This window comes from Eptesicus fuscus, chromosome 2, assembly GCF_027574615.1.
Source record: "Eptesicus fuscus isolate TK198812 chromosome 2, DD_ASM_mEF_20220401, whole genome shotgun sequence".
Lineage (NCBI taxonomy): Eukaryota > Metazoa > Chordata > Mammalia > Chiroptera > Vespertilionidae > Eptesicus > Eptesicus fuscus.
The window spans coordinates 103,340,617-103,366,984 of NC_072474.1; the positions used below are offsets into that span (position 1 = coordinate 103,340,617).

The 26,368-nt window shown below is 46.1% G+C and overlaps 1 protein-coding gene across 2 annotated transcripts in view; it reads left to right on the forward strand.

The window, feature by feature from the left end:
* CCDC149 (coiled-coil domain containing 149) overlaps nucleotides 1-22,595 on the forward strand; it is a 100,402-nt gene extending 77,807 nt beyond the window's left edge. For both annotated transcript variants that reach the window (XM_054729780.1, XM_028143608.2), the window contains exons 10-12: nucleotides 7,216-7,292; nucleotides 13,286-13,402; nucleotides 21,972-22,595. In XM_054729780.1, coding sequence (XP_054585755.1) covers nucleotides 7,216-7,292; nucleotides 13,286-13,402; nucleotides 21,972-22,390 — 613 coding nt within the window. In that variant the 3' untranslated portion in view covers nucleotides 22,391-22,595. The remainder of the gene's footprint in view (nucleotides 1-7,215; nucleotides 7,293-13,285; nucleotides 13,403-21,971) is intronic.
* Nucleotides 22,596-26,368: the final 3,773 nt, after the last annotated feature.

Sequence of the window (26,368 nt, forward strand, 5' to 3'; positions counted from 1 at the left end):
ATGTTGAAATTCTTAATTATTGTTCAGCAAGGGGGCTCCCCATTTTCATTTTGCCCCGGGCCTGCCAATTACGTAGCTGGACCTGCTTATAAGACCTACACCCAGAGCCCAAATGAAGGGGTGGAAGAAGAGAGCAGCAACGAAAGGCTGGGCTTCCAGCAAAAAGGGGAGGGATTGGGGAGGGAGTTGGGCCCTGGAAAATGATTGAGAGTATTGTAAAAACAAAACAGAGAAAAAGAGGAGATGGAAGGGAAGGGAAGATCGCGCAGGAGATTAAGATATATATAAAAGAAGGCAGAGAGCAGTGGAGGGAGTCTGGGCAATCTCAAAGAATGACAAGGGTAATTTATTGACAGAAGTCATTTCAAAGATTCTTTTTAAAGAAATCTTAACCAAGGAGTGAAACGGCCAGAGGCTGAAATGCAGATACTTCTAAGGGGAGGGAGAAGGAATGGGAATCTCCTCGAACAGGCACGAGTTCTCTTTTCTCAGGCAGAACCCTGCAGCATTGCACTTTGCTGTTGACCTGACACTCCCGCCTCTCTGACAGGTTGATTTCCTAATGCATCCCTATGGATTCCCATGGGTTGCCACCTCCTTTGAGAAAGACTGACATTTGCATTTTGCTTTAATGCACCTTTTCATTTTTAACTATTTAATATTTTTGAACCATTTTGTGGTTCACATGTAAAAGGTTAAACAGCCCAGGCAGTGTTACTCAGTGGTTGAACATTGAACCAGGAGGTCACCGTTCGATTCTCGGTCAGGCACATGCCTAGGTTGTGAGCTTGATCCCCAGTGGGGGCGTGCAGGAGGCAGCCCATCAATGATTCTTTCTCATCATTGATGTTTCTGTCTCTCCCTCTTCCTCTCTTGAAATCAATAAAAATATATATTTTTTAAAAAGAATAAAATGTTAAACAACAATATACAGCAGGTCCTTGAATAACATTGGTTCATTCAGTGTTATTTCAGTATAATGTTGCTGTGTTGAAAAGGCACGTAACTCATGTTTATATCAATCAGCCTATGGTAAAACTGGTTTTCTTATACGTCATTTTGCTTAAAGTCAAAGAACCTATTGAGGACGTTAAGTTAGGACTTACTGTATCTCCAAACTACTGTTGTCTCTTAGCCACCCAGTTCCCTTTCCTGGAAGAAACCGCCATTCCTCATTTCTTAGGGATCCTTCCCAAGCATGCATATATAAGCAAGTGCAGAATACATTTATATAGATATACAAAAACGCTCATGTATATTTGTGTAGGTATTCTCTCTCTTTTTTTTTTTTATAAATAGTAGCTAGCATACATATTTTTTAAAGTTTTTCACTGTTCTGCACTTTGCCCATAACAATAGATCTTGAAGATTGCTTCACATCAGTACATAGAGTACCTAATGTGCCATTTTTAATACTAAGAAGGTCTTAAGTTTCATGCTTTTGATAAATGTTTTATTTGGGAGCATGTAAAAAAACTAAACAACAAATGGAGTGTGGGCTAAGAATAGAATGTGAATTTTGTCTGCTTGCTGTTATTCCCCATGATTTAGGGCTTTGTAACTAAAATAACAGCAAGCAGAGGGTTTTGGGGGAGCATCATTCGTGGGAATAAAGATACCCTGTCCCGGAAGTGTCTTCCCCACTGACTGACGGTTACCGCCCACCCCTTGAGAAAGTGCAATGGGAGCCATCTTGAAGAATTGATGACAAAACCAGGACTTTACATTTTGAGAGGACGTCCGATTACTAGGCATTTTGCTTGAGGTATTTGTTGCCAAAGAGTTGGCAGTTGTCTGATTATTGCTACAGAAGAGATGAGGTTCACTTGTCTTATAGACAGATGGCAAAGCATTAATAGAAGAGGCAGATGTTAAAGTACTGTTTCATGTAACACCACCTTTAGTTCTCCAGGCCTTCTCAACAAACCATCACTTTGCCAGTGTGGGGTGGTGGGATGTTGGTGGTGGTGAATTTATGAAGACACACTGGCCTTTCGCTACCCTTCCTGCTGTGCCTAAAACTGTTCACTGCTCTTCCCCTTCCCTGGCCAATGGTAAATAGCTTAGACATTCAGGATCTTAGTAGCAGCACGAGCTATCATGGATCAGAGCAAAGATTCAAAAGAAGGTCGCCTGGGTGGAGGTGGGAGTCGGCATCATCTCCAGGTCTGAGGAGAGCCACAGCCCTTTGCTGCTTCTTCAGGTCCCGACTCTCCCCAAAGACCCTCCCTCAGGGATTTCTGTTCCCTGTGTTGTCCAGAAAGCAAGGATAGAGGCACAGTGGTGGCCAGTTCTTGAGTTAGTTCCATCTTTGTAGATCCCCTCTGATGTTGTTATTATCAGAAACTGCTACTGAACATCCAGAGTTCTGACATCTTGAGGATTTTCCTAGACTATTAGGTGGGCATATGCGGAAATCTCCCCATCTTAAAACAAACTGTAGCTAATTACAAATTTTGTTTAAAATCTCCCCTATCCTACAAAAAAATAAAATAAAATAAAATCCTCTCTCCAGCCTGTTTAGCCTTGAGCTACTGCCCTGGCTGTCTCCTATCCCCTGCTCAGCTACTTGGAGAGTCATCTAAAGTCACCGCCTCAATGTTTTCATAGTCTGCTGTTGTCTCAAGCCTGTCACTTGGGTTCTGGATTTCATTGCCTCCACTGACACATCTCTCTCCAGGGCCAGGCACATCCTCTAAGTGACCTCCTCTACACTTTCATGTGGAAGTATGACCACTTCTAGAATAAGACAACACTCATCACACCATCACACCTGGAACTCTCTTCCCTTGGCTTTTAAGGCCCCACATTGCCCTCGCTGCCCTCCTCCGTCTCCAGGTGTGCTTCTCTGGTCCTTTCTTGCCCTACGCAGGAGGCAGTCTAGTCCCCTGTTCCTCTGAATTCTCCCATGCTGTTGGTGAGCAGAGCCACTCCCCCGGGCTACACTCTCATCTCTGCACTCCCAGATCTTCCCTCTCTCCCGCATGTCCAGATGGAGATGCTGTAGGTGCCTCACACTCCTCACCTGCCTCCTGCTTGTTGCCTCATTCCTTTAGCTTCCCTGCATCCCCATTGGCTTGTTTCAGGCCACCATCGTCGCCGACCTGGACAACGACTTTCTAACTGGTTTTTTCCAGTCCCTTCTCAACTCTGCATCAAGAATACTTTTCCTAAACCTCATTATGCTACTTCTATGCTTAATACCCTTCAATATCTCCCCGGTGCATAAGTCTTAACATTGTCAATATGGCAACAAGATAATTAAATCTTGGTCTCTACAAGCCTCTCTGGATTCATCTTTCATTCACTCTTCGCTTCTGCTGCACAGTTCTACTGAAGGACTTGTGTATTTCCGGGCCCCTTCACTTAACAGCTGTGTCACCCCGGCATATTAGTTGACCTCCCTGGAACTTAGTTCCCACATCTACAAAATTAGGATGGTAAGAGCTGCCTCATTGGTTGTGGCAAGGGATTGAGATAATTACTGTGCAGTGCTTAGGGTAATATCTGGTACAGAACACGTGATTGATAAATATCAACTGTTATTAAAGCTTTCCACTGGCACTGCACGTGCCTGCACACATCTGTGTGTCTGTCTCCCACCAGGCTTTTAGTCCCTCAAATACAAGGACAGGGTCTGCTTCTCTTCATTATCCCCTACAGCCTCAGTAATCGTTTGTTGACTTGGTCAAACTGAATTGAATGGACCCTGCTCTTACTTCCACCATCTCTATCTATAAATACAGCCAGCTATTAAGACCCAAATAGCCCTTTTCTCTTCCTGGGCCGCAACATGCCGTTCAGTAGACCACCTGCCATATTCTTTCAGTGTCAAGCCAATCAGGAGGTCCCTCTTTGTCATTTGAAGCATCTTGGGTTATATTTGGCAACTCAGCTGTGGTTACATCCATATTTCAATATAAACAGTTTTAATGAGAATTTGCTCCAAACACAAGAAATCTTGTTTCCTATTGCCATTACTGGGTATTGGTTAACAGTATGCACTTCAGAGGCAAACTGAGGCTTAGGTTTGTGAACCTGGAGGACTAAGAAGAGCTCCTGGTGGCTAACTAGGCTCAAATTAAAAAAAAAAAATAAAAAGGAATCTAGTAGCCATTTTTGCACAGGGGCCTCCCACAAAAGCTGCACTTTGGGGAGAAGCCTCTGCATTAAAATGCCTGCCTCTGCACTGTGCAGTGCTTAGGGTAATATCTGGTACAGAACACATGATTGATAAATATCAACTGTTATTAAAGCTTTCCACTGGCACTGCATGTGCCTGCACAAATCTGTGTGCCATCTGAGCCAGCCCTTATAAAGGAGTTCCTGGCGTCCCATTTCAAGGGACTGAGGCTTTCCCCAGCCAATCAGAGCTGCACAACTCTGCCCAATCACAGCAGCTCTATTCTGACCAATCAGGACAGTGCCTTTGAACCAATCAAACCAAGGATTGATTTGGCATCCTCATTTGCATGGCAATGAACTAATCAGGGACCAGGGGCAGGGACTTCTGTCTATATAAAATCAGCATTGTATTAGGGAGCACACTTTTCAGGGAAGACTAAAGAATCCTATTTCCGTGAGTGGAGCAGAGCTGCAGAGCTGAAGAGGGTCCAGGACCTGGGGCAGCCTCAGAGCCCTGCTATACTGCCATTGAGCTGTTTGCACTAAATAAAGTTTCCTTCTTCACTGAACCCCAAATCAGGGGTTCCTTTTGGCCTTGGAATTGGTGCCAATGACCATGGGTTGACAGGTTCAAATCCAGACTCATCACCAGCTGAGTCCTGCATATGGTTTTGGTCAAGTTAACTATCTTCCATGCCTATGTTTTCTAATGGGAGGAGTAGAGTATGGTGGGTAAGAGCACTGAGTGTTGTGAAAAGACAGATTTTTGAGATGAACTTTGCATCCTTAGGCAAGTTGGTTACCTCTTTGTTCCTTAGGGTCCACATGTGTAAAAGAAGGATTAAAAAAACAATGTGCACTGCAGGGGTTTTGTCAGGTCTGATGAAACAATGCAAGTCTGGTAGGTGTTCAGCATGGACCCCAATTCATGTCCAGGACTTGGGAAAGGTTAGTTTTGCTGTTTGTGTTAACAGTATTGCAGTTGCTATTGCTATCGACACTGTTACTACTACCACAACTCCCGCTGGGTCCATTTTACTGCCTGCAGCCCTGCATCAGATGCCAGTGCCAGGCCATAAAAGCAGTCACCCCTGACAAACTTAGGAAGTAGATTGTTGGGGACACCAGCAAATTCACCTCACTCCGTTTCTGGGAGACATGGCTATTCTCTGGGAACATCAGAAAAAATACAGCCAAATGTCTCTCCACCACGCGTTCCAACATTGCCCTGAAGGCCTCCCTCAGTGTCCAGGGAAGAGTTAAAGCCTTATTGTTTGTTTCCAAGAGGCAGCCACATACAGATGATCTGATCTCGTTAAGAAATAGGCGTCAACTTGAACACGGCTGCGATTGCATCTCAAACCCATCAGCTGGTGAAAAGGGAGCTTGGATCAGAAGGCCTGAGCAAAATATTGAAAATGAGATTACGAATAATGGTGTTTATTGAAGGGTCAGAGTCATGAAAGCAGAATAAACCCAACAATTGGAGTGAAAATTGAAAGTAATTGATCAAGACTATGTAGAATTTAAGACTTAAGGAAAAGAGGCAAAGAAAAGCTCTAAGTACCCAGATGAAGAAAACCACATGTAGTAATATCAAAGAGTTTTTCATGAACTCCGAGGGAATATTAATTAAGATGCTGTAAGTTGATTTAGATAAAATAAGGATGAATTCAAAGCCATATATATGTGCAGATATATACATATTCATGTCTCTGTGTATATGTGGGTGTGCTCAGCTATCTCTGGAATATAAAGAGCTGGGAGAACAATTCTGCTGTTCTGAATTCTCCTGTTGAAAAGAACTGAAACTTTGCTATTAAGGGGTATTTCCGCATCATTTTAGCACAGCAGTGCCAAGAATATTCTCCAATAAAGACTTTTTTCAATTTCCAGACCAATGGGAAGTGATTGAAGTTTTAGATGACTATCAAATTATTTCCCAACATATTTAATTTTGTGTAAAGGAGGGGAAATATATGTCCACATTTATGTCTCTCCATGCATATATATACAAAGTTTGACTTCCGGGTAAGTAGTGTAGTCTAATTCAAATACTCATTCCAGAATTCACATATCAATGAGTCAGAATGGTCACCTTGGGAAGTAATATCATGATTAAAGTGATTTTTGCAATCACTGAGAGTTCTTTAGAAATGTCTATATCTTTAAACTAGAGGTCCCTCAGCCCTGCCCGCACCCTCATGTAGTCAGGGAGCCCAGGGGGTGGGGGTGGGGGTGGAGGGGTTGGTGTTCCACTGATGGCTTATGCCCGCTCCTTAGCGCTACCTCGGAGGCAGCAGAGGCTCCTGCCACCACTGCTGCACTCGCCAGCCGTGAGCCCGGCTTCTGGCTGAGCGGCGCTCCCCCTGTGGGAGCACACTGACCACCAGGGGGCAGCTCCTGCATTGAGCATCTGCCTCCTGGTGGTCAATGTGCATCATAGTGACAGGTTGTTCCGCATATTAGTCGATTCGCATATTATCCTTTTATTATATAGGATTCTCTGTCTACATTGATAATTAAAAGCCATGAGAAAAGAAAAGCATTTATTTAATCAAGTACATTTTTGAGCATCTACCAGGCTTTATTCTAGATAGTAAGACATCAGTCCAACATAGGTTAGTTCTAAGAGGGCAGATATTATTATTTTATTGACTCAAAGCAACATTACCAAGTATATTCATGCATGGTATTTGTTAGACTTGATTGTTTCCAAAACTCAGATCTACCTTCAAAGAGTCAAGGTGTGATACTACTAAGGGTATTCAAAATGCATAGTCATTTTTAGCAATGAGCAATTCCTAAATAGAAATTCTTTAAGATGTTTGGGCAATGGCTGGATAATTATTTAGCTTCTCAGAGAAACTACCTTTTTGGGAGAGGAGTCACTTCAATAGCAACATTTTAATATTTTAAAAAATTATGCACTTTATATGTATTTCCAATAGTGTGTGTGTGTGTGTGTGTGTGTGTGTATTCAATTTTTAGCATGTATCTTAAATCTCAAAACATTTTTATTAGTGTTCTAGTGGGTTTCCCAAGTAGCCTGCTCACATCTGTCTGCTGCAATATTCTCCCCTTTTCCAGAATCCTAGGGAATCGGGTGGCTGAACTGGAGAAAAAATTAAGAACTCTGGAAGTTTCTGGTTTGTGGAGTCTTCCAGGTAAGCAGTACGTCATAAAACTTTTTATTTATTTATTTTTTTAAAAGGAAGCACTCTCATAATTTGCAAAGAAGATTCTACCTTTTCAATGTCCTTTTATTCTAAGATAAGTGCTGAGAAATCTACAAGTGCTTTAAACTTAGAAACCATCATTTTGGAGGGAAATCAGTAAAGTACAATACATATGCAGGTTCTCATCTACGTAACTATGAAGTTTTGCTAACATAAATCTGAAACAGTCTCTCCATGTGGCTATATGTTTTTTGTAAACTTTGTGAATATAGTAAATTGCTTCATTTTTGTCACCATAGGTGTCTTATAAAGATTTGTTCAATTTAATCATAAACCCTAAAAGTGAAAATAAGAAAAAACAAATATTCTAACCCCCATGCACTTACCAACCTCCTTCTCCTCTCTTCGCCCATCCCATTTTTAATGTAGCTTGAAGATCAAAATTTCCTGTGGAGATTTTTTTTCACAGTTGTACACAGTATTAATTAGCCTTATTTATTCTGCTTGTCTTGGTAAAATAACCCCTTTATCGACCCCAGTCAGCTATTCCCCCTTTTCCTTTACACATCCCAGAAACTTGTACTTAAACATTTTCCATCGCCTCCTCTGCCTCTAGAAGCAACGTTGTACATATATTTTTAGTTACTTAACCTTTCTACACAAGCTAGTCTCCTCTACCCTTGATTCCTATCTGTTGCTTCCCTATAACGTCCAGGGAATGAACATTGCCACAGGGATATGAACAACAGCATGTTTGTTAATGTAAATCTGAATTGCTGCCTTAGGTTGCCTGGAAGTGTGTTTCATAAATTGGAATTTTGAGCAGCGATTCCTTGAACTTGATGTCAAAAGACCTAACAAAACTAATTAGTGGCGAGTGCCATCCTGGGGATTTGAATGATCCATTTTGCACAAAAACCTTTTGATGCGGTTAAAACCTTATCTTCTTTGAAGGCCTTTCTTTTATTGCATTGAATTTCAACACAGTCGGGCACATTTGTCGTTTATTTGTGCAGTCAGATTGCTATTTCTGTGCTTGTACTGAAGTTTGGATTTCCCACCCCCTCTTCAAATGACTTAGTGAAATTTCACAATGTTTTATTTCTACAACTTATGTAAAAAGCTGGGAGTTGAATAACAATGAATGCTGAGAATTTTCTCTTTCTGGTGATGTTAGGTCTAGGTTCGAATGGCTATTGTGCGATAACAATTGTCTCTTTCCTTCCTTTTGCTGCCTGAAGGCCTGAGCTACAACGTTTCAGTAGGATTTGGGAGTATGTTCTATTCGACATTTTTGTGTTTGTGGCTAATATCGTTAGTGCATAAATATCCGCCCCGCATGTAAATAAATAGAAATGCATTCTCTATGTATCCTTGCACTTCCCTGATTAGAACAGTCAATTGAAATGGAGAATTTAATTAGCACAAAGCAAATATTAAATGGTGAAATTAGCTTTGAGGAACCCGGCTGAATGGATTTTATGCCATGGCCATGTTTGTTCTCAACTCTGGCCTCCACATAGATACAAAGTGGGAGGGCAGGAAAAAGAATGGCAATTTCCCAGTGGAATAGCATTGCCCTGGCACAGTGATGAAGGATGTTACAAGGAAGCAGCGCCTTATGATCATTCTCAAAGCTGTGTGAGAGTAAGGGGCGGGCCTATTCCAGCATAAATCAGACCAGTCCCTCTGCCTGCTCATTGTTTTATGGCTCCATTGCTTTATGGCTCCAATTATGAAGTAATAATACTCCTCTTCCCTCCTCTTCCTCCTCCTCCTGGTCATTCTCTTCTTTTTTCTACCTTTTCATCCTTCCTCTTCCTTCTCCTCTTCTTCCTCTTCCTCTTTCTTTCCCCAAGTGGGAGCCAAATTATAATGTTTCAGCCAGATGGAGGGAAATGAGTCTCAATGGTTTCAGAGAGTTGCTAACTCTCTTATTCACCATCGTCTTGAAATTATCAGGGTTTCCTCCAGTAAATCAGCCCTTCAACCTGTTGATACCTTTTTGGGCATCACTTTGTGAATTTAGTTCTGTACCAGCCATTCTAGAGATGCCCCTCACCCACTCCAAGAACCCACAGTCCCATTACAGAGGCAAGAGGAATGTATATCAAGAAGTGAGAGGAAAGAGGGAAATGGCACATAATTCAGTGCTGAGGGATAAAGATGTTGGTGTGTGAGGTGTCACTGAATACTAGCCCTGGAAGGACAGTGGAGAGCAAAACGTTCAAGGATGGCAAATACTAATGCATTCTCTATGTATCCTTGCACTTCCCTGATTAGAACAGTCAATTGAAATGGAGAATTTAATTCTCCATGGTAGTGGCAGACATTGCTAAATCAATCACATTGCTCTTCTTTGATGATCTCCTGTGTGGCCCTCAGAACAGCGTTCTACTGTTGGCTTTCCAGGAAGTCACCTTTGGTCAGAGTTGACATGTGAGAGAAAACATTTTCCCCTTTCCTGAGCTAGTCCGATCCCCTCACTTTAGGTAAGGAAGGTTTCTTAAGGAAGCCCAGGAAGTTAGATGATACCTGAGGCCACAGTGGCTGGTGTTAGAACCCAGGTGTTCAGCTTATCATTTCATGTGCCACCTGTCCTAGGAACTACAATTCGGAGAAGAGACCATAGGGTAGGTCAGATGAGGAATGGTTCACAAAGCAAGCTGGATTGGAGAAGAGAAAGTCAGAAGCCAGGACAGTCTCTTCTGAGACACCAAAGGCCAGTGGTGAAGGAGCCAACAACTCGTTGCTACAAGACAGAATTACTGCAGGGCATGGAGCATACTGTGATGTTTCTTTGACTCTCTTCTCCCTCCTTCCCCACTCTCTCAGTCAACAGTATGTAGCTCTTGATGTTCTTTGATAGTCAGGGCAAACTTGTGATCTTGCCTTGAAGTAGATAAGTAGACAAGTCTGACAAATGTCACAGCCCGTGGAGAAATCATCTGGATAGCAAAGCATATTCCACACTGTGTGTCCCATTTCTGAGAGGTGGAAAAGGTATGGGGCTATTGTGAGGAAGCCAGAGGGTGGGTTGGCCCTATTGACCACACTCCTCGGGAAGGAATGACCGTCCGCCCTCCCTAGCCCCTCCCTGTCAGCCTCATTCTCCCAGCCCTGTGCTGGCCTCTGCGTGGAGAATGGTGCTTGGGGATAAAGAAATAGTGCTCAGAAAGGAGTTGCCCTGTGTGTGTTCATACTCTAGAAAGAGACACGATAAGCCAGAACAAATATGGCAAGAATGGAGCCTGGCTCTTAGAGCTTTTCATTTTAATTCTCTCTTCTCCACGTTAAGCATCAGCCTAAGGAGGAAAGTGTGCATTTTGAAAGTTCTTGGCCAATTTTAGAGGAGGAGATGAGGGATGTTGTGTTAGAAGGAATCAGGGGGGCTTCCAGAGTCCAAACACCGGTTCAATGGGATCTTCTACAGCAGTTGTGGTTTGACTCTAGTTGGTGGGTCCCTCATCCTCCAGTCCTACAAACCAAAGGGAAACTGTGCAACAGCAGGCCATCAGATTAGAGCTCAATGTAGTTAATATAGATGGAATCTGGACTGAGTTAGAAACAATAGAACTGGGGTTCTCCTAAGAAAGACCTTTGAATCCTTCAAATATTTTGCAAGAATGACCAAACCTTCCCATTTAGCCTTAAGATTAGGAAATAATCTCCCCAGGCAGGCATCTGGGGAGGTAGTTATCTTCTCCCCAGACACCACCTTGGTTGAACATTAATGAGTGGTGGCTTCTGTTTCCCTTCTCTCCGCACTTGTTACTCGGGTTCCTGACGAGGTTTACTGTTGCTGGTGCCAGCATTTTGGAGGGGCCATGTGGAATGGATGATGCCCTGTGGTTTGAGAGGGCCACAAGACATTCCACCCTAGACATTTCCTCGTGACAGGAAGGGCTGAGGATCTCAGCCAGTTCCCAATTTGGCCCATAATTTTGATTCTTTGGCCACCAAGGCAGAGGGGACTTGGAAGGCTGGTTGGGACACAGAGAGGCAGAGTGTGTCTTTTGCTGAGTCCCCTTAAGGGTGGGGAGCTGCCAGCCTGCCCACTGGGGAAAAATGGATTAGGAATTGCAGTCCTTTCCCTGACTTGAGGACAGTAACAAAAGTCCATCCTGAGGTATCTGCTGAGGGTTCATAATAACCATTAAGCCCTCAAGGTATTTCCAGATGGTATCTTTGCAGCTCAAAGGAAGACCTAATTACATCGACTTCATTCTGAGAGTCACTTAACAATACCCCATGGTTCTCTTTGGGAAACCTCTCTAGACTGAAGATTTCTGGATTTTTTCCATATGCGAAGAATAGCTGTGCCACTAGAGAACCTCAGGGTCAGCTCCTATCAGACTTCTATTCTTCTAGCATGAGCCTCAGATACAGAGAAACCAGAGTGCTATGGCTCTAATAACATAGGCCGTCCACCTGAGGTAGCAGCAAGCACCCTGCTCCCAGGACATCGGGGTTCCCAAGCATGCACCTGCCATTTATTCACACGTTTATCAGATACTTGTTCAGCACCTAATATGTATAAACTCTCTACTATAGTCTTGGAAATCAAGTTAATAAGACTGGACCTCATGGGAAGATAGTGTTATAAACAAACTGGAGGCTCAGTGCATGAAATTCATGCATGGGTAGGGTCCCGAGCGGCTGCTGGCTGCCAGCCGGGGCCTCCCTTCGTTCTGCGCCACTCCCTGGTGGTCAGTGCATGTCATAGTGAGTGATCGAACTCCCAGTCAGTTGAAGTCCCGAGGAGATACTTTGTATATTAGGCTTTTATATTTATAGATGAGGACTCCAAGGTAGAGTCTAGTTCACCAAAGCAGTGGAAGTCTTCACCCAAATCTCACTCTGTGCTCCATTGAACCTGAAGCTGACCAAGGTAGTAGGGCTTTTGAGCCTCTGACCTGAGCCCCAGAGACAGCTAACAACGGCTTTAGAAAGTGTCTTATGTGAAGTTAGACAGCTAAGGTTGGAGCATAGGCTGGGACATGGCCCCAGGGTTTGGGGTTTAGCACAGTGGTTCCCACCGAGGGGGTCCCAAGGCTTCACAGAGCCAAGTTTGGGATCTAGTCCTGCCTGTTGGGCTGTCTTTACTGCCGTGGCAGCATCGCTTTCTGTCCACACCTTTTGTGTCTGTGTTCAAGGTGCTCATTTTCAAAGCCATACTTCCCTGCTCCTCGCTCCATAACTGGCTTTGAGAATAAAGTTGTAATGGTTTCCCTTTCCTTCTTCTCTTTGCCTCAGACTTTCTCTGTCCACTTAGGGAGTTCATGCAAATTGATCCAAGGTTGCGGCTGGTCTGGGACTATATGTTCTAAGTGAAAGTTTACTAGTAGCTATGATAATTTGAGGAACCTGATACTACCTGACTTATGACAGAGTTATTATTCAATCTTAATGACCAAATCAAATTAAATCAGATAGAGTGTCTATGACAGTGCTATGGAAGTGCCTTCTAAAGTAATAATTTGAATAGGTGGCATTTACCGAGTGCTGACTAAATGCCTAAGTGCTTGACATGAATTAATTCATCAAAACCACCTAGTGAGGTGGGTACTATTATTTGTCCTTATTTAACGGATGAGGGTTCTGTGGTTCAGAGAGGTTAAGTGATTTGCCTGAAGTCACACAGCTAGCAAGTGATGGAGTCCAGAACACAAACACTGTAGGGCGGTTCCAAAGCACGGTGATGCTGTTGTTATTGTTATTATTGTTATTATCTCACTCTGATCAGTGCCACTCAGTTTTCAGCTAACATATAGGCGTTTGTGGGCAGCCATCCCCTGAGCAGACTCTCAGGACTCAGAGACAGCTATTCCCTGTCCTCACACGAGAGAAAGCACCTGCTGGCATTGCCCTTCCCCAGTGTTACCTCTGACTGAAGAAGGTGCCTTATTCACCAGCAGGGGTGAAAGCAGCAGCAACTCCATTGAGGACTAATATGTCCATTTTTCCCTTCTCCATGGCAGGGGGCAAGGACACCATAATGTTCAGCGACCCTACTCTCCCCACCACTCAGAGGTCCAGGTCCCCACTGCTGAAGTTCGCCGAGCAGCCCACTGAGGACAAAGTGAACCCCAAGGACGGTAAGCACACCTCGACTTCTTGGTCCTTGGTTGGCCTGTGCCTGGGACAGAAGAGGGCTCAGTGGACCTCAGTCCCGTCCATCTCTGTGGCACTGCTGGGTCATTCCTTGTGTTTCTTTATTATCCTTTCTTGTTGCTCCCATGGGTTCATCTTGTTTGGAGTTTCTAGCCAAAAAACTCAGGCCCCTGCACTCTCTGGATGGTGGCACAGAGGTTAAGAGTGAGGGCTCAGTTTGTTGAACAGCTTGGGTTTCTATTCCAGCCCCACGTCGTATTGGCTGTGAGAACTTGGGCTAGTAACTTCAGCCTCAGTCTTCCTACCTATAAGTAATGGTGCCAATCTCAGGGAAATCTTGGCACATTGCCTGGCACATGGTACGTGGCCTAGGAATCAGTTGCATGGAGAAAAAGTTGTATCCACTCCCAGGCACACTTTCTGGAGGCAGGGTGTTCTGAAGGGGACCATTTAGGGTGCCAGAGGAGCCAGCAGGTGTGAGGGCAGATCTCTTCCCACGTGGCAGCCTTGTTTCTCCAACTCAACTATCCTTCACATCTTTTTAAGTTTGGCTTGTCTTCTTCCTCCATTCCCAGTGTGGTTGCCAACTTCCAAAATGGCCCCACATGATCCTCTTCTGCTGGTATTTATGACCTACTGTGGTCCTCTCTTGCATTGTGTCAGGTTTGATCTGTGTAACTCACAGAATACAGCAGAAGTGATGGTATGTGACTCCCCAGGCTAGGTCATAAAAGACATTTAGTGTCTGCCTTGCTCTCTCTCTGTCTTGGATCATTCACTCTGGAGGAAGCTGGCTGCCATGTCAGAAGGGTACTCAAGCAGCCCTCCATGCTATTCACGTGGTGTGGAGCTGAAGCCACCAGCATCAGCCATGTGAGGGACCACCCTGGAGGCAGCTTCTCCAGCCCTAGTCAAGCCTTCAGATGACAACATTTGGCATTCAACCTCATGAAAGACCATTAGCCAGAACCACCCAGATAAACTTCTTCCAGGCTCCTGAGTCTTAAGCTGCTAAGTTTTGAAGTAATTTGTTACACAGCAGTACCTGACTAATATACCTTGCATGCGGTGTCAAGATTCTTTCATGAACATCTACATTTCCTCTCCATCTTCTCTTGCTCAGAACCATGCCTTCAGCCATCACCTCTATGAAAATACTCTCAAAATTGCCCCCACGCCCAGGTCCCTCTACAGAGTTACAGTTTCACATTTCTCAACGCTCAATCTTTCCCACTGAAATACTCCCTGTACTCCTCAAGTATGACATCCCCAACTCTTCCCGCCTCCTCCCTTTATTGTCTCCCTCTCAGCAGCTCTCCAGGCTTGAAACCTTAGAGTCATCATTGACCACTGTCAACTTTCCTTCCCTGTCCACTCCTGGTCTTTAGCCAAACCCTTTCTTCAGAGTTTCTCGTACCTCCATTCCTACCACCTCTGCCTTGGTGCAGCCCCACTTTACCTCCTCGGCAGGGCTTCCATCCTAGGTTTCCTGCCTCCCAGACTCTCCTGACTTCATCCCATCTTCATCCTGCTGCTTTAACATGAAGCATCTGGAACACTGATTTCCATCCTGCTCGTTCCCTGCTCAGAACTCTCAAGTGGCTCTCAGCTATCTTCCACTTAAAGTCACAGCTCTGCGACCTGGCCTGGCTTGCCTTTCTAATCTTACTTAGGTTTCTCTGATATGAAAACTGTGCTTCCATCAAACTGTACTAACCAGCTGAACCAGTCAGCTATCTGTATAACAAACTACCCTGAAAGAAGCAACTATGTATTATGTATTACAAGTCTTTGGGTCAGATGGGCTCCACAAGCTCACTCACACATCTGGACAGCTGTGTTTTGAAGCCTGTGCTAATCACTCATCATAGTGCTGGGATAGTAAGAATAGGAGCTAGGACAGGTCTGGGATTTCAAGAGTGGTCCCCCATGCACATGCAGGGAGAATGCCTAGAGAGAGCCCCTGACCTGGGTGGGTTACACAACTGGCCAGAAGGCAAGGTTGGGTCTTTCCCAGCCCAGCAGCACGTGGCTGTTTGCAAGGCTGGTCTGAAACACAGCGTGGCCTGCTGTGCAGTCCGGAACATGTCTTAGCTGATAGTCATCCCCTACCGGCATCTGATATCCACATGGAGAGCAAAGCCCTCTGTCTGCTCTGGGCTGCTGAGCCCCCAGGGGGACCCGGGCTGCTACACTGAAAGGGAGCCTGAGCCTGGCTTGATTTTCACCAGGAAGGCATATGTAATGGCCTGATTCACAATGATCGCTTCCTGGGTTCCATCATTAGCTCTCATTGTTCCAGCCGGTCCTGCACCAGCACGGTGGAACAAGGAAGCATTTATGTCGCGGCTGTCATGTCTGGGATGGCCTCCTCATCACTGCGGCATCTCTGATTAATTCCAACTGAAAGCAGCTCACGCTCAGAGGACAAAGCCCATCAGAGACCGGTTAACAAAGGAAGACGAATGCCCCCCTTGGGCCAATGGAGGGGGTGTGGAGCACATTTTTAGGGACCTAGCAATCTTTCCTTCAAAGAGCTACTGTTTCTTCATTTTTTTTTTTTTGAGAAAATACATTTCTCTTTCCACACTATTTGTGTCATAATGCATTTGTATCCGTTGATTGCCTCGTCATTATTAATATGTGTATTGTTACTAATAAGTATTAATGATCCTAATTCTGTTGGCTAAAACAGCACAGAATAATTACTATTATTTATAATAATATTTTCCTACTCTGGACCAGTTCAGAAATCTCTCTTGTATGAAAACGGCAATGCTATGCCTTTGTTCTCACAGGGAAGATGGAATTCCCACAACTTCAGCATTAACGTTCCAGAATCACAGAATGAAAGGAAGATTTTGTTCCCACGGCAAGTAGCCAAGGTCCTTGTTTTGGCTCAACAGTTGTGACATTTTCAGTAAATTTTCTTTGTCAATGGCTTGAGTATATTTTTTACGTACCTGTTGGATAAACAAAGGGGAGGAGTGTTTGGGTAAATCTGCTGCAGACCCATAAGCCACTCCTGGAGCCTGGCCCCTGTATAGTTAAGGTCCTGAGGCTCTGAAAAGCTAGCCTTTCTCAGAAAACAATCCCCGATAGAACCAAACAGTAGAATTTCTGCCTCGTGCATTCCCTTCTGCAGCTGCGTTTCGACCTCTGATGATGACCATAGTGGTGCTCCCCTCCCCGCACCCAAGAAGCAAAGATTAAAAGTTCTCCCTGCTCATCTCAGAGGCTTGCCATTTTCAAAAAGATTCTTACAGTTGATTATGAGCAGACTGTCACCTAAAGAAATGCTACAAGGCAAAGCGCCAGCGACCAAAAGTCCCCTGTGTTAATTTAGACCCCCCTCACTTAGATGTAAATGAAGGCTGAGGAGATTAACCTGATCAATGGTATAAACACTACAAATGGTGTAGGGGTTGGGTTCTCACTGGTAAGGTTAATTAATTTTTTCAGGGCCATCAGAATATACTGTTAAGTGTCCTGGAAGAAGTCACGTCATAAGAGTGATTTCCAGAAGGAGTTTATTCACCTCAGGCTGGTGGAAAGTGTGGCTGCAGAAAAGACTACCTATTACTCCTCTAGGATAAGGCTTCTCACTCTGTTCTGGAAACTCGCTCATTTTGACTCAGTGTTTCCCATGTCCCCTGCACAACCGCTATAAAATTTTTATTTGTTAGTGTGAAAATTATGTAATTGCTTCCCTGTCTACCTCAGATGTAGCTAAATGTTTATGTGAGTTAGAAATCTTTCTCTTTTTACCCCCTGAAAATGCCATTTTAAGAACTTTTCGGGTAGCAACCTGAATACAATCAGGAACAAACACTATAAATTCAAGGATTGCTTTATTAATTAATGCATGATGTTTCAATATGCTAATATATCCACTGATTCACGAGTTAATGTATATGTCCATAGATTCAAACATTTAACAAGCTATTTATTGAGCCCCTACTATATAGAACATTGGCAAAGTTAAAAAATTAACCAGGTAAGATTTGATACCTCAGGTGGTTTTTATAAGCTAACTATACATGGATAATCATTCAAGGGTAACAAGAAGTACTATATTCTCTTGGGGTCCAGAAACAACCTTGTGGGGATTAGGACACTGGGGAGATGACTTCTGACCAGACTTAATCAGATGGGCTTCGTGGAGGAAGTGGCCATCTGGATACATAGAGGAGTGATGGTCACGGAGGCATAGACCCCCTAAGCAGAGGTACAGCGGGTGGGGCTGGGATGCTGTGAAGGTTCCATGTGGCTGGGAGCCTAGGGCTATAAGGAGAAGAGTTGGGACTCAGCTAGAAAGGTCGATGGATGTTGGGTCACTGAAGGCCTTGAATCTCAGGCTAATGGCCTGGGCTTTGTTCCTGTGGCCGTGGCAGGCTGGAGGTTTGACAGCTGGGAAAGGCACGGTCAGGTTTGTGTTTTAAGCTCACAATGTTTCTCAAACTGCAGCGTGTACCCAGATTGCTTGGGATTTCGTTCAAATGCAGATTCTGAACCAGTGGGTCAGGGGTGGGGCCTGGGAGCCTGCATTTGAACAAGCTCCCAGCTGATGCACCACAGCCGGGCCAGGGACCCCACTTAGAGTAGCAAAGCTTTAGGGAAGGCCCCTCTCCCAACAGGTTGGATTAGAGCAGGGGACTAGAAGCAAAGGAACCCATTAGGAACTAACCTAATTATCCTGGCTGAACAGATTGGACTTTTTTTTAAATCAAGGCTTGCTTTAGTCACTCATTTATACATTATGAGTTTCATTGTAAGTATAAGTAATGGTCTCATTTTCAGGTACAGTACTTACCAAGGTCAATGAGTTCTCAGGAGAGTGATAGTTGTTCGTGACTAAGTACACGCGTTAGAAAGTGCAATGTGGATTGGTTGAACTTCTGTCCCTGAGACTTTTTTCTGTGGATATCAAAAAGGCTAAACAGAAAGAAAATGGCTTCTTTTGAAGGTGAGAAGCAAATGTGTATCAGAAGGACTAGAGAGGCACGGGGTGTGAAGACAGTGGTCACAGCCTCCCTGGCTGAGACCCACAATTGTCTTCCCCAGTGATGCCAGCCCGTTGACTGTCACAGCCACCACTCTGTCCACAGTCATCTCTTCCTTCACCGTGCCCCACCCTTCTTCACCTTAGTGGCTTCATTTCAGTCTTGTGATCCATTTGATCTCACCAACATTTCATTTCTTCTAAAGTTTCTCAGAGTTATTTTCCAAGGGTTCAGCCATTTTTAAGTTTCTTAAAACTTTAAATACTATTTTAAGTAACTAAATGCCCAAAAAACACATCCCGCCCTAACCAGTTTGGCTCAGTGGATAGAGCGTCGGATGGGGACTCAAGGGTCCCAGGTTCGATTCTGGTCAAGGGCATGTGCCTGGGTTGTGGGCTCAGTCCAACGTGCAGGAGGCAACCAATCAATGATTCCCTCTCATCACTGATGTTTCTATCTCTCTCTTCCTCTCCTTTCCTCTCTGAAATCAATAAAAATATATTAAAAAAAAAACACACCCAGCTTTTAAATTAAATAAATAGAAGCTCAAAACACATTCTATTCTTTATTTTTTCAATAATGGTTGGCATTTAATATTTTTATATTAGTTTTACATGTCTAGCATAGTGACTAGACAATCATGTAATTTACAAAGTAATCCCCTCAGTATTTTCAGTACCTACCTGGCACCATACATAGTTATTAGAATAACGGTGTATCACATGAATTGATTTGCAAATATTGAACCAACCTTGCATGTCAGGGATAAATCCCATTTGATTATGGTGTATGATCTTTTTAATTTATTGCTGAATTCGGGTTGCTAATATTTTATTGAGGATTTTATCAATTATGTCCATCAGGGATATTGGCCTATAATTTTCTTTCTTTGTAGTGTCTTCATCTGGTTTTGGAATCAAGATAATACTGGCCTCATAAAAATGAGCTTGGGAGTCTTCTCTTGAATTTTTGGAATAATTTGAGAAGTATAGGTGTTAGTTCTTCTTTGAATGTTTGATAAAATTCATCTGTGAAAGCATCTGTCCAGGACTTTTGTTTGTTGGGAGTTTTTTTTATTACTGTTTTGATTTTGTTGGTTGTAATCAGTCTGTTCAGGTTTTGTTTCTTTTTTATTCAGTCTTAGAATATTGTATGTTTCTAGGAATTTATCCATTTCTTTCAGATTGTCCAATTTGTTGACATATAATTGTTAGTAGTATTTTCTTATAATCTTTTGTATTTCTGTGGTATCAGTTGTCACTTCTCTTCCATTTCTGATTTTAGTTATTTGGATCCTCTTTTTTTTCTTGATGAGTCTGGTTAAAGATTTTTCAATCTTGTTTATCTTTTCAAGGAATCATCTCTTGGTTTCATTGATCTTTGTTATTGGTTTTTATTTTACTCTCTTTCAACTGTTTCTATTCTTAAGAAATACCTTTATGTATTATATTAAAATATAAATGGATCACGATACATATAATAATATTGGTACATGTTGCAGAAATTCTAAGCTATATTTTAATTCAAATGTTTTAGAATACATTATTTTTTTAGATTATATCTATTTAGATTTATGCACTTTTAAATATGTAACCTTTTTTTAAAATATATTTTATTGATTTTTTACAGAGAGGAAGGGAGAGGGATAGAGAGTTAGAAACATCGATGAGAGAGAAACATCGATCAGCTGCCTCCTGCACACCTCCTACTAGGGATGTGCCCACAATCAAGGTACATGCCCTTGACCGGAATCGAACCTGGGACCTTTCAGTCCACAGGCTGATGCTCTATTCACTGAGCCAAACCTTTCTAAATTATATAAATAATTCTCAAAAATTCATATAATTCTTAAAAAGTCACCATATACCTATTATCTGCCAGTACAGACACAAACTAGAACATACAGTATGATTTCAGTATTTGAAGTTCAAAGACCAGGCAAAACTCATCCTTGGCATCTGAAGTATGATAGTGGTTGCTGTTGGCAAGAGAAAGGCGATTAGTAAAGAAATATTGATGTGAGAGAGACACACAATTGGTTGCCTCACACACGCATCCTGACCAGGGGGCCAGGGATCAAACCTGCAACCCAGGTACGTGCCTTTGACTGGAATCGAACCCGCAGCCCTCAGTCAGAGGGCCGAAGCTCTATCCACTGAGCCAAACCGACTAGAGCTTTTTTTTTTTTTTAACATTCTTGAATGCTTAGAATGTTCCAAGCACTGTAAACAAGTCGGGTGAAATACCTGCATATATTCTAGAATAAGTTAAACATATGAAATGCTGAGCACCAAGCCTGCACAGAAAAGCACCTAATAAGGGTGAGCTGGTATAATTCCCTTTAGAGAGGGGGGAAACCAGATGGCGCAGGCAGACTGAAAGGCAGCGCAGAATGGACAGAAGGACACTATAGGCGAGGGAACCGTGGGAAATGAGGCTGCAGGGCGGAGCAGGGCAGACCAGGTAGGACCCTGGGAAGGACCTACGTGAAAGGAATCGAAATGTCTCCTAAAAGCCACAAGACGCCAGCGGATGGTTTTAACAGGAAAATACAGGGTCAGACAGGCCTACTTCCTTCTAACCCTCCGACAGTTCACCCTCGGTTCTCCAGTGTTCCAGCCTGAAGCGCACCTGCATGTATTTCTGGCCTGGTGGCAGCGGGGATTCTACTCGGGTTCCATTGGGGGGACCAGGAAGTGCTCCCAGGCCCCTCGCCCCTGGAGGCACCCGCCCAGCAGCGAGCCCCTTCCATACATTTCACACTGTGTGTCCCCGGGGCTAAGAAAATCTCCACTTCTGGGAACCCAAAAGCTCGCTCCCAGCTGCTTCCCAATCCACAGCCCACCTTTGCTTGTTAGGTCGGGAAGGGACCTCGGAGAGTCCTGCCTCATGTTGTGTCTGGGAGAAGGAGGCCAGACAGGTCCTCGGGTCACAAAGCCAGTGAGTAGGAAAATGGGAGCCTGACACCGGCTCTTGGGGACCCTCCTCTCTCCTGCCTCCACCCAGTTGCAGCTGGAGAATTTCTATTGTGTAGAGAAGGGGTTTCCGGGGGGCAGTTTAGCTGGGGACAGAGGGAGCTTGAAGCTGCTTTTGCATAGAGTCGTTTTATTTGAAATGGAGGAAACTTCAGCGTCTACATCAAAGACTGCGGGGCTGGTGGAGAATGCACTTCTGTGCCCCCCAAGGCAGACAGAATCCCTTTTCCCTTCTAAAGAGCACAAAACCTTTGTCCTCAATTAAATACTTAAGGGGCCAAGGCTAGAGAGAGAGCGGGAGGGAGGGAGGGCCTGGGCAGGATGGGTTACAAAATGGCCCTGGTGCTCCCTTTCCCTCCCTCAATGACACGGTCATCACCCTCATCACCCGAGTGCCTGCTGCTTTCTCTTTGAACTCGGGCCCAGTGTCCCCCCCAGGGTCAGCGAGGGGGGTAGGGGGGCCAGGGACACTGTCTGTCTCAGAGGCCCCGTGCCAGTGGGCGGAGGTGGGGGGAGTTGGGGAGTGAGGGCCGCCTTCCAGCCAGAGGGTTGATGCTGTCCTCGCTCTGTTCCAGGGGAGGTTCAGACGCAAGAGCGAGATGAAAGCTGTGCGGCTGCCGAGGTGCTGACAGCGCCGGAGGACGCCGGGAGGGCGGCTGTCAACTCCCCAGCAAACCAGAGCCACGGGCACCGACGCAAGCACTTTCATCCTTCATTACCCTCGTTACCTTCGGTGGAGGAAGAAGTCAACAGGCCTGGAAGGGAAGCCATGAAACTGACAGAGGAGCCGGCAGCTGCAGAATCGGCAGGGGTCAGCGGGGAGAGTCCCCTGGAGGGACCGAGGGACGAGGCGGGGCCTTCGGAGCGGCCGCTCCCCAGGTCTGGCCAGGACCCCTCCGCATCCAGCCAGGCAGCAGCCGCCGAAGCGCCCACCCGGGAAGATGCCCAGGAGCCGCCAGAGGATGGAGGCCCAAGGAGCACCGTGAACACATGAAGGGCAGCGGGGCGGGGCCTGAGGACCCCTGGGCGGCACCGAGGACGGGACGGGATGCGCGGCCAGGACAGCTCTGCGGAGCCGCTGTCCCCTAAACCCCCTCCCGGCCTGGGCCTGCCGGCGAGGACAGACACGGCTCCTGCCGCAAACGGTGACGGCCGCGGGGACGCCCGCGCAGTGCGATTCATTAAATGCGGGTCCTCACGCTTCTCGGTGTCATCTCTCCCCGCCGAGGCCGCGCCGCTGCGCACAGGGCCGGGCGCGGCGTCGTGGCCGCCATCTGGCTGGTTCCCGGCATCCGTCTTTCTGTCGGCATTTTGTTCCATTAGAGCTGTTTTTTATTAGCGTTTAATGTCCATCAAAATGATGGGAGGGCTTCACACCGATGGGGTTTTTAATCAGATCTCCGTCTTCGTCGTGGGTAGGCGGCTGGGGAGGAAGGTGTAATTGAGCATAATGGGTCCAGAGGGCCCGCCGCGCCCCCGCATCCTGGCGGGGGGGCCCCCCCGCAGGACCTCCCGTCAGGGGTGTTCTTGGCATCCTGCCCGCAGCAGGCTCCGTCCTGGCACCCACTGGCAGGTGGAAGGGGCTTAAGCGGGCTGGGAAGGTGGGGCTTCGGGTCTGGCAGCCACAGCCCCCGCGGAGACCTGTTGGCTGGCTGCTGGAGTGCACTGACGGCGGGGTGAGACGGGAGGAGGGGCACTCCAGGGTTGTTTTTTATGTTTTGTTTCTGAGGTGAGATGAGGGCCGGGACCTGCAAATGCTGCCTCTCTCATTCAGCCTGTCCTGGGGCCGTGTGGGATTGCGGGCAGGATACAGCTGCTTAGGGCCCATTCAGTTTCCCGCCCCACCTGAACCCGCGAACCCATCCCTCCTCCAACAGAATGTGAAGGCTGCCCCCTCCGTGCCCCCAGGAACAGGGATGTTAAAGACAAGACACGGAGCTCGTGACCCTAGAGTGGAAAGAGAGAGGAAAACAACTCCCTTCCAGCCCGTGAGGGGGCTGGGGAACCAAGTACTAGGTCCACCTGTGGGGACGGGGCGTGGTCAGCCCCAGCCGGTTCCGTCCTTGAGGACAAAATGAGCACCTGGCCCTGCAGACAACTGAGGCTCATCCAACGACAGGACTTTCTTGGAGCCGAACTCAGTTTCTTTTCCCAGGAAGACCCGATACCAGATCCCAAAGCTCAAAACACTCTGAGAACCAGCAGAATCACTGCTTCAGACAAAGAGAGGCTCACTGGGTGGGAAAGGTTGAAAATTCACCCTAAAAAGCGGATGATCACAATCCTGGGGTGAAACCTGCACGTGCGGGGCCGGCCCACCCTGACCCTTCCCCGCCACATTTCATCTCCTGGCGCCGCTCTGGAGCAGAGTAGGAGCCCGGAGGAATCAGTGCTGTCTCATTCCCAAGGGGCACCGTGCAGACAAGAAGGCCCAGTCCTTTGCCACGTGCATGATGGGGGAGCCTCCGGCAGCTTTCTTTCCACTCACGGGAGGTCTCCCCTGCTGGTGGAATGGGGGCATGCCCGAGTCAGCGCACTGTGGCTCCTGGTGAGCTGGACACACCATCTGCCCCCCCCCCCCCCCGTCTGCCAGGCTGGAGTGCCCCTTTCCCCACTCTGTGCTCCAGTCTCTCCCCCCTCCCCAGGCCCACCCCTCAGCTTCTTCTCCGGGGAGGCCATTTCCACAGCTGCAGAGCCCGCACAGCCCAGCAGCCACAGACATCATTTTCCTGCTGCACTCGGCCTTAATCGCCTGCAAATGCTCAGCCCTGCTGCATAGAGTCACCAAAGGAAAACACAGGCAGGTTTAATGCCATCCTAATCAGAGGGACAGTGTCTCCCCACGGAAGCTCTGGTTGGGACACACGGTCGGCCAGGTGCACATCTTTAGGGCCCGTTCATGACTTTCCAGAAAGCAAAGCTTATAGTGAACTCCCAACACATTCCATCATGGGCAGGAAACTGCCGTGAGCCCCAGGGAGTCTGGGGTGCAGGGCGGGGAGGTCATAGAGAGCGATCACCTAAACCCCCCGCGGGCGATCAGCCTAGAAAGGCTTTGTGTTATGAGATGGCATTGGAGCCAGTGAGTCGATCCTGTTGTCGTGCCCCATACACACCTGTGGCATTGTCCCACCTCTGCTCTCCCAACCCAACATGGTTCTTCTGTTCCATAGCATTAAAGAGAGTTTCGGCCATTACTGATGGTTGCCTTTTGTCTTTTTTTAAAAAATATTTTTTTTTATTGATTTTTTTTACAGAGAGGACGGGAGAGGGATAGAGAACTAGAAACATCGATGAGAGAGAAACATCCATCAGCTGCCTCCTGCACACCCCCTACTGGGGATGTGCCCGCAACCAAGGTACATGCCCTTGACCGGAATTGAACCTGGGACCCTTCAGTCTTCAGGCCGACACTCTATCCACTGAGCCAAACCAGCCAGGGCTGCCTTTTGTCTGTTTAGGAGGCCCTGTGAAAGGGTGCAGCCTTCTCTCCCCTGTCCCACCAGATAACCCTGCGTCAGTCAGGGTCTCCTCATCTGTAATTCACACTTCTTGTTTAAGAAACTTATGCAATAGAAAAATGAATTATACTGCATAACAGGAACTTTAGAAGTAGGGCCTTCCAGGTCTGGCTCATTCAAGAAAGTCACCAAGGATCTGGGTTCCTGTTGTCCTGCTCTGGCCGCCTCGGTGTCAGCTGCTTCCTCAAGCTCACGAGAAGGCTGCAACAGCTCCAGCCATCACCACCTCTCACAGCTGTGTTCAAAGGCAAAAGGAAGTTTCCCCTTTTGCGTGTGTGTGTGTGTGTGTGTGTGTGTGTGTGTGTGTGTAAGAGCAAAACACTCAGTTCTTGTCACATTTCATTGGTGAGAATTGCCTATGTCTAAACCAATCCCTGGCAAGGGAGATGAAAGTATGTCCTGGGTTTAGGTTCACAAATTGGGGAGGGGCCCTGTCCCTGAACATGCAGACCCCACAAGGGTAAACACCAAAACAAAATCAGGTCTTGAGAAACATAGGTGAGTTGAGAATAGATTTGAGTAGTAGGCCATCAACAGCATTGTCACTGAACCCCACGTCTGGTGTTTTAAAAATTGGTTTCTCCTTAAAAAGCCAGAATATTATGTTACTGATGAGGGTGGCCCTGGGGGGAGGGTGGTGGTGGTGGTGTGTTGTTTTGCCAGTTAAGAAGCATGCCACCTCCTCTCCCCTCTCCCCGGCTTCTCTGTCATCCGTCCTATTTCGAAGCTGGAACGCTCCCGCCTTTGTTTACCTCCTCAAGTGTGTCTGTCCTGCCATTATTTTTCCAGCCTGGTTGCCAGCAGAATGCACAGCAGTCTGGATAAATGAAACAGAGCTGACAGGTCTCTTAATGAAAGCTTGTTCACACGGGCTGCATTGCTGGCGATCTCTCTGTACCCGGGAGCCTTTAGGTGAGGATTTTTACATATGAGTGTTTGTCGTTCTTTTAATTAAGGCCCATGGAAATGGATTGGTTTTTGCAAACCAGGCATTTCTCATCTCTAACGCCTCTCCCTTTCCAAGCCTCTCTGTCCCTCCCCCTCCCCCTTTCTTCTTCGCTGGCACAGCCATTCCCAAAGCCTCTCCACGGGGAGGCTCCTCGTGGCCCTCAGCTCAACCCCTGCTGGAACCTCTGCCCAGTGGGCAACCTTAAATAAGCCAAATTCGTTTTCCCGTCCTTGTTCTTCTGCGCCCTCTCTCCCAAGCACCATCACGTTGGGACGTTCTAAAAAAAGGGTTCTGGTATCTGTCATTCACGTGTTGGGGTGCATTTTCGGATGTATTCTTCCGACTGGAGCATTGAGGATGGGCACCCCGATTCCCCATGGGATATAAAAGGTCCAGTCTCCTCTTTAAGGAATTTCAAAGACCAGCTACTTCCCTGTCTCTTTAAAATTACAGCGTGACTTGGCTCCTCTTGGTTTTCTGTTCCTCCAAAAAAAATGACACT